At 43.9% G+C, this 13,672-nt stretch overlaps 1 protein-coding gene across 1 annotated transcript in view; it reads right to left on the bottom strand.

The window, feature by feature from the left end:
• The window catches only part of LOC137332192 (serine/threonine-protein phosphatase 2A 55 kDa regulatory subunit B beta isoform), a 273,962-nt gene extending 260,903 nt beyond the window's left edge, over window positions 1–13,059 (bottom strand). The window contains exon 1 of the mRNA XM_067995888.1: window positions 12,990–13,059. Within this exon, the coding sequence (XP_067851989.1) occupies window positions 12,990–13,059 (70 nt within the window). The remainder of the gene's footprint in view (window positions 1–12,989) is intronic.
• Between the last annotated feature and the right edge of the window lie 613 nt (window positions 13,060–13,672).

Below are 13,672 nucleotides of genomic sequence, written 5' to 3' on the forward strand. Positions count from 1 at the left end.
GGTGAAAGTGACTGCCCTTGACATCAAGGCAGCATTTGACCGAGTGTGGCACCAAGGAGCCCTAGTAAAATTGAAGTCCATGGGAATCAGGGGGAAAACTCTCCAGTGGCTGGAGTCATACCTAGCACAAAGGAAGATGATAGTGGTTGTTGGAGGCCAATCATCTCAGCCCCAGGACATTGCTGCAGGAGTTCCTCAGGGCAGTGTCCTAGGCCCAACCATCTTCAGCTGCTTCATCAATGACCTTCCCTCCATCATAAGGTCAGAAATGGGGATGTTCGCTGATGACTGCACAGTGTTCAGTTCCATTCGCAACCCCTCAAATAATGAAGCAGTCCGAGCCCGCATGCAGCAAGACCTGGACAACATCCAGGCTTGGGCTCATAAGTGGCAAGTAACATTCGCGCCAGACAAGTGCCAGGCAATGACCATCTCCAACAAGAGAGAGTCTAACCACCTCCCCTTGACATTCAACGGCATTACCATCGCCGAATCCCCCACCATCAACATCCTGGGGGTCACCATTGACCAGAAACTTAACTGGACCAGCCATATAAATACTGTGGCTACGAGAGCAGGTCAGAGGCTGGGTATTCTGCGGCGAGTGACTCACCTCCTGACTCCCCAAAGCCTTTCCACCATCTACAAGGCACAAGTCAGGAGTGTGATGGAATACTCTCCACTTGCCTGGATGAGTGCAGCTCCAACAACACTCAAGAAGCTCGACACCATCCAAGATAAAGCAGCCCGCTTGATTGGCACCCCATCCACCACCCTAAACATTCACTCCCTTCACCACCGGCGCACTGTGGCTGCAGTGTGCACCATCCACAGAATGCACTGCAGCAACTCGCCAAGGCTTCTTCGACAGCACCTCCCAAACCCGCGACCTCTACCACCTAGAAGGACAAGAGCAGCAGGTACATGGGAACAACACCACCTGCACGTTCCCCTCCAAGTCACACACCATCCCGACTTGGAAATATATCGCCGTTCCTTCATTGTCGCTGGGTCAAAATCCTGGAACTCCCTTCCTAACAGCACTGTGGGAGAACCGTCACCACACGGACTGCTGCGGTTCAAGGCGGCGGCTCACCACCACCTTCTCAAGGGCAATCAGGGATGGGCAATAAATGCCGGCCTTGCCAGCGACGCCCACATCCCGTGAACGAATTTAAAAAAAGATGTAATATAATTGGATTTTCAAAAGGCCTTTGCTAAGGTACTGCACTGTAGACTCATGACTAATGTCAGAAACTGTGGAGTCAAGGGACATGTCGCAGAATGGATAGCAAGCTGGCTACAGAACAGAAAACAGAGAGTAGGGGTTAACGATAGCTATTCAGAGTGGCAAAAGATGGGAAGTGGTGTTCCACAGGGATCACTGTTGTTCACCATTTACATTAATGATTTGGGAGTCGGAAGTACAATTTCAAAATTTGTGGACCACACCAAATTGGGGGTGTAGTTAATACAAAGGAAGAATGAGTCAAAATGCAAGTGGACATTAATAAACTTGCAGAATGGGCGTGCAATTGGCAAATCAATTTCAATATAGATAAGTATGAGTTGGTGCATTTTGGTAGGAAGAATAAGGAGGCCACATATTGCTTGGTTAATAAGAGTCTAAATGGGATAGAGGAGCAAAGGAATCTTGGGGTCCAGATATACAAATCACTAAAAGGACATAGGTTAATAAGGCCAAAAAAAGGCAAATCAAGCACTGAAGTTCATTTCTGGAGGGACAGAATTGAAAAGCAGAGCAGTTATGCTAAACTTGTATGAAACCTTGGTTGGATCACACTTGGATTACTGTGCACAGTTCTGGTCTCCAAGCTGTCGAAAGGATATAGAGGCATTGGGGAGGGTGCAAAAAAGATTCAAAAGGTTGATACCAGAACTGAGAGGATATACTTATCAGGAAAGGCTGAAAAGGCTGTGGCTCTTTTCTCTCAAAAAGAGAAGGCTGAGGGGTGACCTGATCAAGGTCTTTAAGATAATGAAAGGGTTTGATAGGATAGATGTAGAGAAAATGTTTCCAGTTGTGGGGGAGACCAAAACCAGAGGTCATAAATATAAAATAGTCACTAATAAATTCAACAGGAATTCAGGGGAAACGTCTTTATCCAAAGAGTAGTAAGAATGTGGAACATCTACCACATGGAGTTGTTGAGGCGAATATTTTGGGTGCATTTAAGGGGAAGCTAGATAAGCACATGAAGGAGAAAGGAATAGAAGGCTATGCTGATAGGGTGAGATGAAGAGAGGTGGGAGGAGGCTCTCATGGACCATAAATGCCGGCATGGACCAGTTGGGCCGAATGGCCTGTTTCTGTAGACGTAACGTGCTTTGGAAAGTCTCAAGGATGTGAAAGGTGCTATCGAAATCCAGGTCCTTTCCTCTTTCTTTGGCAACAGGGTTTCTTTTTCCTTTCTACCCCATTCCCCAAAACCAAGTTTATTCTTTTCTTTCATACTGTCATCACCAATGACATACTGCTCTGTTATGTATCTAGACAGGACAGATTGCACGCTCTTTCATAGCAGTGAGGGGATAAATAATTGAAAGTTAGCAATGAATGGGAGTACGACAGACAAAGACGGCAATGGTTCAAATCGCAGAAAAAAATCTTTTAGCAACGAATTGTCAGCTGCAAAGCATGAGCAACATTATAACACAGGAGTCATATTCAGTTTATAACCACTGAATTGAACAGTGGTTTGATTAGTAAGTTATTATGGTGGACAGGGAAGAGAGAGGCGTGCAAGAAGCAACTTGGCTATGTTATACACAAGTACACGGCAACACTGAATCACCAGCTGATATATAAGCTGCTGAGAAAGGCCGCTGTACTGAATTAACTTTTTTTTGGAGGGGATGTGAAAGAGGGGGGTCATCACCTTCATTTTTCAGTTTAAAAATAATACTCATTTCCAAAGAGGCAAAACAGTACATGGTACCCAAAAGCTGTGAATGAGATGTTGACCTTGCTTTGACTGTCTGCTGTGCATTTTAATCTTACCCTTTCACCTTGAGATTTGGATTTGGATTTAGCCCAAGTTGACGAAATGAAAGTCTGTGCTGTGTCAACCCAATTTGCAGTGAGTGCAAATCTACAGCAACAAACTACGGGTAAATTGCCACTATGCTGGTAACCTTATTCAGAGAAGCATAAGGGTGGCTGGTGAGAAGGCAGAAGCGTCACACTGGTACAGTAGATGGTGTTTTTCTGAGGTTGGGGCAGTGCAAACAGACCGTTACCCATTATCCATATGATGCAATGACCTATGAGTGTTTGATACCAAACAGCTGTGACCAGTGCCGGGGGGGCGGGCGGGGGGGGGGGGGGGAGGGAAGAAGCTGAATTTTTTTTTTAAATTCTCGGTATGTTGCTGGCTCGTCCGACATTTATTACCCATATTTAGTTGCCTTGAGAAGGTAGTGGTGGGCTGCCTTCTTGAACCGCTGCTGTCCCTGTGGTATTCTTTGTAGGGGTTTGATACAACTAGGCCACTTCAGAGGGCAGTTAAAAGTCAACCACGTTGGTGTGGGACTGGAGGCACGTGTAGGCCAGACCGGGTGAGGACGGTAGGGGGTAGGGCTCCTTCCCTGAAGGACATCAGTGAACCAGTCGGGTTTTTACGACAATCCAACAGCTTCATAGTCAGATTTTTTTAAACTGAATTCAAATTCTCACACTGCTATGGTGGGATCTGAATTCACATTCTCTGGATTATTAAGCCAGGCCTGTAGATTATTAGTCCCGTAACATAACCACTGCACTACTATCCCATTAGTTCCATTCTAACGGGCTCTCTAGAAAAGGGTGACGTAATATAGGTCTTTAAAATTATGAAGGGGTTTGATAGGGTAGACGTAGAGAAGTTGGGCTCTAAATTAGGTCGCGCAGTGCCCATTGTGTGGGCGCTACACGGACCCCTAAGGACAAACTGGCGCCCAGGATGCGCGTGCACACTTCTAGCATGACGTGCACCGGATGCCATCTTGGTAGAGGCGTTTGCGCACACACAGTTAATGAACGCCGGCACTATGTAAAGTAGGGACAATATGCGGTAGGTCAGCGTGCAGCGCTGATTTAAAGGGACAGATGCGATTTTGGAACTTCATGCTTCAGCCAATGCACTGTCTTAACCTCACAGAGTTGAACCGGTCTTAAACCGCTTGGAAGACCCCCAACCAGCGCTATTTAAAGGGATCATGCAGGAGTTACAGGTTAGTTGCTGGATTATTGCTTCAGGCTGCTGACGCATTTATACCTGTTTTTGCAGGTCTCCTATACTTGAATACTCGAACGAGGAGACATAGCCTAAAAATTAGAGCCAGGACTTACAGGAGTGAAGATAGGAAACGCTTCTACACGCAAAGGGTGATAGATGTTTGGAACGCTCTTCCGCAAACTGCAGTTGATGCTAGCTCAATTGTTCATTTTAAATCTGAGATTGATAGATGTTTCTTAACCAAAGGTATTAAGGGAAATGGGACTAAGATGGGTGTATGGAGTTAGGTCACAGATCAATCATGATCTCATTGAATGGTGGAATAGGCTCAAGGGGCTAAATGGCCTACTCGTGTTCCTATCTTCCTATAATAAAGTTTCAATACTCTACAGGGAGTGGGCTGGCTAGCTGACAGGCAACAGCAAGAGCACTGGCGGAGTGGCAAGGGTGGGACAGGAATGCTGTCATCCTGAGAGAGGACAGCAGCTTCATGTTCCAATGAGCCATCGCCACTTGCTGCCTTCTGTTATGCGCCACCTTCTCCTGCAAGAAAGCAGGATGTGTGTTGGTGGGTGTCCTGCAAGATGTTTGGGTGATGTGGCTGTCATGGTTGAATAGCTGCCAGTGTGTTTGTGACCCGAGAGTTGTGGGTGTGCGGCTTGCAACAGTAGTAATGTGTGAGGGTGACAGGAAGCATCTGATTGGATGAGATGAGTACTGATTGAAAGAGTTTGTTGGTATGTGGGTGTAGTGCGTGGAGCAGTGGATGCAGCTAGTGGTGCAGTTAGTAGGCGACGTCACTTGACAGGTTCCTCACTCACCTTGACCACTCACATCAAAGCACTGAACTTCTTCCTGCACTGCATCCATGTTCGTGTGCCTGGCATTGACTTCGTCCCCTCCTGCCTCGGGAGCATATGTCTGGAGGGTCTCTTGCCCCCCTGTGGATATAGGATGCCCCTCCTCCTGTCCACCTCTTGCACCAAGGCCTCTAGTGCATCATCAGAGAACCTTGGTGCACGCTCTCTCGCAGGCACAGTACAAACTCAGATTGGTGGGGTCTGAGGTGCAGATTGGAGGATGTGGGATATAGTAGTGTGCAACCTTTATTCAATGTTTGAAAATAACTCAACAGTTTGTAAACATAGGGACGGGACCTGCATCTGTGTTTTACGTGTGATATCTGATCTCCATTCAGACGCCATGCGGACCCGTATCTTATATTTTGCAAACGTTAGAGTTTGCAAACGTTGAGCAGCCCAGTTGTTGTTCGTTAAAAATTCCAGAGATCCCATCATCATCCTGCTACACTATATTGCAGCACAGATTCACTTCCCAATTGAACACTTCCGACAGCCACAATGCACCTTCCCTTTAAGTGGTGCGAGCCACCCGTGATATCTGGGCCCCCTGCTGGTGAGCAACCATTCAACAGCATAGGTAGGCCTGGCTGCATGCAGCAATCAGGTAAATCACCGGGCAGCACGAATGTTACGATGTCTCAATGACCAGGTGCGAATTAATCACGCACCACAACCTCAGCACCTAGTTTCGGGGGTTATCTAACATAACTCCCGTTGTTTCCACTTGTGGGGGAATCCAAAACTAGGGGTCATAAATATAAGATGGTCACTAATAAATCCAAGGAATTCAGGAGAAACTTTACCCAGAGAGTGGTTAGAATGTGGAACTCACTACCACAAGGAGTAGTTGAGGCGAATAGCATAGATGCATTTAAGGGGAAGCTAGATAAACACACGAGGGAGAAAGAAATAGAAGGATATGCTGATAGGGTTAGATGAAGTAGGGTGGGAGGAGGCTCGTGTGGAGCATAAACACCGGCACATAAATTCTATGTAATTCCCCAGCAATGATATTTTGATGAAAAATATTCTCCTTTCCCCTCCCCTCCAACCAAAAGAGATCACATGACCTTTCACTGAGCCATAAACATTATAGTTTTAATATTAATATCTAGAGTTTATCTTGGCCATGTTTTTCATTGCAATGAATTTCAAAGCTGCATTCAAGTGCAAGGAAGAGTTTTGGGAGATTCTGCTGAAGAGGAAAAAACAGCTCAGTATTTTGAACACACGAACAAATGTTGACCCATCTGCTAGACCAAAGTCCTTCAAGTCCACAAGCATTTCAATTCTGCAAAGAGTCTGTTGTTGCCAAAAATAAAAAAAGCCAAAACACAACATCAAGACAGAGAGTCGTTTGTAAAGGAGATCCAGTGGGTACAATGCCTCTCATTAAACTTGGCTCAAGGCTTCGACACTGAAGCGCCTACAAAATGCAATTACTAGAAATTAATTCTAAAATACCAGTCAGTGGAAAGCACTGCTTAGTCCTGTTAGTCTTGCAAAAGAAAAAAAAATAGTAAATTCAAAGCACCACATACTTTTGTTATGTAGTAGTCGCCAGTCCCTGCAGGCACAGGTCTGCCGAGGTTTTGCTTTAACATGTTTAAATTGTCTTGGCGATGTAGCAGTACAGTTGCCAACAATAGCGTTGTCTAGACCCCGAGTTTAAAGAAATGCTCTCGAGTTTGCTTGGTCATCATCAGCTCAAAGAGATTCCTGCCCATGTTAATAAACTCTTGTGGACAGCATAAAAAGAAGTTATTTGTTTAAAGGTTCTTTGTTAACAGGTACTCTAAACAGCGTTCAGTTTCTCAGTCATTATTTTCCTTACCTCCTTTACCTACCCCTTCCAATTTAAAAAAAAGTCCTTTTATTAAATCTCTCCCAGTGCCCATAACATTTTACAGCACAGGAGGCTATTCGGCCGATCACACCTGCGCTGGCTCTTTGAAAGAGCAATCCACCTCGTCTCATGCCCTTTTAAATTTTTCTTTTTCAAATATTTATCCACTTCCCTTTTAAAAGTTATGATGAAGTCTGCTTCCACATTGTTTCTGATAGAGCTCTGCGTCAAAAGAAATTCCCCTAACGTCTCCACCCTCTGTTCTTTTGCTGATGATCTTAAATTTATGCCCTCTAGTTACCTACTCACTAATCAGTAGGTTTTTTAGCTGAGAGAAATCTCTCTATGCACGTTTAACAGGAAACAGGCAAAATCTGAACAGTGTAACAGTTTTTCACTCCAAAGCACTTCAACTTTGAAAATTTTAAATTAAAAGTTTAAATAGGGCCAGAGTGATCTCCTGGACTAGATTCGATTGTGTAAAGGGGTCAGAGAGGAATTTCCCAGATTTTTTTTTCCCTATTTGGCCTGGGTTTTGGCCTCTCCCAGGAGATCACATGGTTTCAGGTGGGGTGGGGAGTGTGGATATTGTGATGCACGAGGTATCGCAATTGTGTGGAACAGGCTGGATGGACCAATGGGTCTTTTCCTGTCCGTCATTGTTCGTATGTAAATTTGGACTGCTTTGCATCACAACATTGTGCGTAAATCCTAAGCAAACACATTACACACGTAGACAGAGCAATGTCTGCACCCACAGTAAAGACTTCCCTGTGCTGCTGCACCCATCCAATTCATATTTTCTTTTTCTTCATTTTCCTTTGCTTTCCCTTTTAAAATCTTTCCCTTAGATTCCAGTCCCTTCCCTCGCTCTAAATGATCACTGCACCCTTATCTGTTGCTGACTATTCACTCATGGAAATGCAATCTTAAGTCAGAAGAATGAATAAAGCCCTATACCAGCCAGTGTTTGCACAATGTCCTTCCATCTTTCAAGGGATGCAAATCTCCACACTCTTTCAGCTGCAAGGTCTAAAATAAAATGAATTTGGTGCAGTGTCAAGTGGATACGAGCACGTGGCACTAAACTACACGTAATTTGGCAATGCTTGGCGGATGCCTTGTGGATAGTTAGTGTTTAGAATAGAAATGTTGCATTGGTGCAGTAAGGGTGCTCTATTTGGGCCTGAGGTACACTGTCAGGGCAGAGCTGTGGGAGCTTTACTCTGCACCTCATTTGTACAAAGCTCAATTTGACAATGGTGGACCTTGATGGCAAAATTAGAAACATATTTGATCCCCTGGTGTAGATATCCCTCATCCTGAGTGCAAATTTGCAAGACACAAAATATAAGTTTAAAAAAAATTGAACTACAGGGCAACTTTTCCAACAATTTGTACTTCATGATAAGGTGCATTTCTATCTTATATATTTTAGGAAGTGGGGACGGAGGAAGAGGGAGTCTCTCTTCAAATCATTTAAAGATTCCCTGTCACTGGATGGAATCGTCACATCCACTACTACATGCTATTGAATGTTGGAGTCTGTTGTATAAAACAAGCTCAACTGCAGAGAATGAACTGTTCATTTACTGAGCAGTATGAAGTTTTAATTTTCCTCTTCCAAAATTCTCTTCCTCCCCTGCTTCCATTATTCCTCCGCCCAGGCTTGTCTCCAAGTAATCCTAGACTTGATTAATCCACAAAAATTAAGTACATTTCTACATCACAGTGGCATTTTAAAAAAAATATATAAATCGAAGGGATTTGTTATGAAACGCTGCTGAAGGATGCAGTGGAACCATCGTTTCTGCACATCCCGTGGATGTAGTAAGTGTCTCAGCATGATCTCCATCAAACCTCGAAGCAGTAGCGTGAAAGAGACCCATCCCTCAGGAAAGGTTATGCCAGTCTTATGCCAAAATCAATTGCCAGAAGAATTGGAATGATGGGCCCAATTTAATATATCTACTAGCATCTCTCCCTTGGTGTTACTCATGGTAATTCAGGTGATATGCTATTATATAAAGACAGGATGTTATACCAGAAGTACAAATTATATTATTCTCTTAAAGCTGTGTCTCTTTAGATTTATTACTGGGTGAGGTTGCATTATAACTGTTTTTCAGGCTACATTATAGAGTAAACAAGGAGAAACTATTTCCAGTGGTAGAAGGGTCGGTAACCAGATTTAAGAGGATACAGATTTAAGGTAATTGGCAAAAGAACCAGAGGTGTGACGAGGAGAATTTTTTTTTTACACAGCGAGTTGTCATGATCTGGAATGCACTGCCTGAAAGGGCGGTGGAAGCAGATTCAATAATAACTTTCAAAAGGGAATTCGATAAATACTCGAAGGAGAAATATTTGCAGAGCTATTGGGAAAGGGCAGGAGAGTGAGACTAATTGGATAGCTCTGTCAAAGAGCCGGCACAGGCACGATGGGCCGAATGGCCTCTTTCTGTGCTGTATCATTCTATGATTTTATTCTATGATTCTATAAGAACCCTTTCTTTTTTTAAAAAAAAGTGTGGCAGGCAAGGTCAGACAGAGGTTACAGACACTCTGGCTCTTGTGTCAGTTAAGCTATTTTTAATTACTGGGAGACATGTACATTCCAAACGTTTCAAGTGGGCAGTCCAAAAGGGGTGGGGGGGTCCAGGAAATTTGGAGCGATTTAAGGCTCCAGTTTTAGGATTTTCTATCTGCTTTTGGAGCCCAGTAAAGGCAGGGGGGAAATGCAGGCTGTCGTTCAGCGCTGTAATTAAAAAAGAAATCCAAGATGAAAACTTTTTGTCTCATTATAAAAGCACCATCGTTCCTGAGTTTCCTTTTTTTTTTGGGAAGGGGGAAGAGAAGGGATAAATGAACGATCCTAGATTGATGCACACTGTTCGTATTTACTCGCCCTCCTGCTAAACCAGGTGGCAAATAAATAACAACTTCAGTGTGAATGCCAAAGAGTGCCGTATAATATGGGAATTTACACATTAAACTGGCAGCTTTGCCCAAAAATAAATACCATTGTTCCTCTACCAGAAACAAGTACGGAAACAAGCTAGGCTCAACTTTGCATTAAAATACTGCTGAACGATTAGGGTTATCAGCTCTGGTTGGATGCATTCCTGGAGGTTTCATCACATGAGCTCCCGCCTCCAACCGCCCCGCTCCCAAACTCCCGTCACTGGTTGTCCAACACCTCCTTCCTCACAGCGCACTGCCTTCCCGCGGCCAATTGGAAAGTAAACAGACTCTGTTATCCGATCGGACGATTCTTGACTGTCGGTCAAACAGCCCTTTTCCCCATCTCCAATATTTTTATAACTAATAAATGAAAGTGTTCAAAGAAAAAAAAAGCAACACGTTTTTTTTTAATGCCTCTATGATTTTTCTCCCAGGTTGCTTGCAGCAGTGTCCTGGAGATTAATCTTGAATTCCTGGAGACTCCAGGGCAATCCTGGAGGGTTGGCAACCCTTTGCACGATTATCTAAAGCCAGAACAGTGAATAAATAATGCACATTTAATTACCCATTTTATTCAAGGACTATGAGAAACCGTATCGGAAAAATGCCAATATTGTTTTTTAAATAATACATATGGGGAAGAAAGTAGTTTCATCGCAGAGGTCTTGTGAATTGCCTCCATCTTTTACCCATTGCCACTCCTGTGCTTTCTATCAAATAGCTAGCTGGAGAGAAACAGATTGTAGTTGGATGGTTAAGCTCCACAACCTATAAGATCACTTACATAGAATTACATAGAGTCTGCAGTACAGAAACAGGCCATTCGGCCCAACTGGTCCATGCTGATGTTTGTGCTCCACACGAGCCTCCTCCCACCCCTCTTCATCTAACCCTATCAGCATTTCCTTCTCACATCCTTTTGTCAGTTAAATGAAGTCTTCAGATACTTTATAAATGTGCCAGTTTCCACCCCCCCCACCCCGAGCAGAGTGTCACCCTTATCCTACGGCATAGTCGAAAATGATCAAACATGCAGCAGGAAGACTGAACCGTCTGTTCCTTCAGTGGATTGAACCTCTCAGCCACAGAGGTCTGAGGCTAAACAGCCTGCATCTGCATCATCCCCTACTTCCCCAAAAATTATTCTGAATTATTTTGAACTAGCCAAAAAACGAAAGGGAACAAGCTCGAGGGGCCTAACCATGGATTCATAGTCCTTTCCGAGCATTCACGCAGGTGGCCCAGGCTGTGCAGTGGAGATGTTGTAAATCCCCCTAGAAGTATCTCAGTAACACAAGCATTCCTTCCCAGTCCTGTCCTGGTTCTGTCTCAGTGTGCCATCAAGAGCCTGCAGTAAATATTACAGTGTACACCAACAAAAAGGGATTCCATATTTTGAGGAGGCTGCCATACACTGTTAACAACGATCTGTTCAGATTTTTGCATTTTTAATTACGAGTTGATAAGAGGGTGCGGGTTTGGAGGGAATCAGGTTAGTTTTTAATACTGCATGATACAGTGACACAGATATGTATGGGTACTTGGCTCCATTTCTCACACATGTAGATGCCCTTCCGTGCTGTAAATGTACTTCTGGCATCTTCAACGATAATGTACTTGCCTGAAATGTAAGGTCATCACTAACTGCATCTCTTGAGAGTGACAGAAACTGATTTGATTGCGGAACTGACACTGATCTTTCTGCTGCTCTGCCGACATATAGAAGCAATACCGACAGGACCATATAAGGGTTTTTTTAGTATCTACCAATAACCAGTTGAGTCAGCCAGGGGAAATAAAATTCCAGAATAACGTTTCAGTCTATTAAAAACAATTCCAAGTGCTGCCCTATGAGAGGGTTTTCTGAACACATGAGCATAACCATCATCATTGGCAACAAGTCTGCAATGGTCTCTGGAGACAGATTGGCAGAAGGGCCTCTGATGAAATCTGGAAACATTAAATTTCCTTTCAATGTAGTGGGGGTGTTTTTAAAATAAAGATCAAAACGCTCAGCTCAACAGTTAAAATGCATCAACAAATTCAGTGAACTGAATGGTGGGAGTTCAGATGAAAGACACCCAACAAATGAGCCAAAAAGCAAAAAAAAAATCTCATGCTTTGCCTGCTCGTGAGGTCAGCATGTAAAGGTCAAAAGTTAGAACATGGCCCTTAAAGATACAGGCAAATAAAGTTTCAAGAGATTAAACAAAAGGAAAAAGGCTGGTCTCCAAACCATTTCTCATATCTGCCATTCATGGACTTCCTCGAGATCATTCTCTCCATGACCCCAGGGTGCTGTCTGCAGGTATTTATAGATCTTTAATGAAACACAGAACATGTATTTTGAAGTCCAATTTATCTGCAAAGGTTTATCCCCAAGTCTTTTTTTTTACTGCATTATGCTTGTGACCTACAGAGAAAAAAAAATTCTAGCACTGAAATATGGATTGTGCCAAGTGATCATTTGCATCACAGGGGAAAGATTATTAATACTGAATGTCATCTCACCTGGACAGTGGCCAGTCCGGTTCATCCTGTTACATAAACTGAAATCTGCACCCAGTGCTAATGGAATAACTGCAGTTAGCCTTGCAGATAATGAAGGGGTTTTGTTTTTCTTTTAAAGGATGCCAAGAACGAGGACATTTCAGCAATTTGTGCTTTGACAGCCTTAGTGCAACTGCGGACCACCAATTTCAGCAGCCCATTCCCCACCCACCCACCTTCCTGAATAGCTGATATTTTCTGGCAGACTCAATATCCAGAGGCGTTTGTTTTATTAAAAAAAAACAAATTCACCGATTCCCTGTCCCCTATGTCTGCGGCACTGCGATATTAACTCAGAGTCACACTTGTCCTATGCCTTCCACATACATTCCTTAGGTACCAGGCAAGGATGGGGTGAAATATCAGGCAGTTTTACAAGCCATTTCTCATTTGATTCCGCAGCAGGACTCAATCCGGCGCATCGTTACTCAGATAATCCAAAACACCAATTAATATTAAAAAGAGAGCAAGACAGTCACATCACACGCATACAAATAAAACAAATCGGGTTTAAATGACAGTAAATACCTTCAGTTGCATAGTTATGGTCACGTAGAAAGCTGTTATTTATTTTGCGGGTGTCAATCTCCTCCTCCATTTACAGCCAGATTATTTGGAGAGCTGGAAATGAAGCAGACAGGTATCCACGATCCCATTGCCCTAGTGGAACGGGAGGGAGAGCCTTGTACGGCGCGACATAGTCCAAACCTGCTAAAACGCCTTCAAGAAGAAAAGAGACACGTACAGGGCCGAATAGCTCCTTCCGCAGTCCCACTAGTAGGACATGCTTCTGGTGTGGCTGGCACACTGCGTGGCCTTTTGTTTAATGGCTCTTCCTAAAATAAGAAAAAAAGCTCCAAGCGCAAATCAAAAATAAAATAAAAACAGCAATTCCAGTGCTGTTATAAAGTTGAATACTGCCTTTTGGCATCAGTCAGCCCAGAGCCCACTCAAGAGGTGCGAGTGCTTGCAAAGCAGATGAAGCAGGCAGGCATCTGAGAGAGGATTTCAGTATTAAAATTCTGTAGTTACTTCAGGCAGAGAAAATGCGTCAGCACCTCCCGTGTTTATCCCCTCTCTCTCTCTCTCTCTACAGTGCTGCATGCAACTGCTGCTGCTGAAGCCGTATGCTGCATCAGCGGAGGCTCCTCCCATACAGCTTGGCAGTGTCCAACCGCATCAGAACCACTCTCTCTCTCACCTCACACACA

This window comes from Heptranchias perlo, chromosome 14, assembly GCF_035084215.1.
Source record: "Heptranchias perlo isolate sHepPer1 chromosome 14, sHepPer1.hap1, whole genome shotgun sequence".
Taxonomy (NCBI): domain Eukaryota; kingdom Metazoa; phylum Chordata; class Chondrichthyes; order Hexanchiformes; family Hexanchidae; genus Heptranchias; species Heptranchias perlo.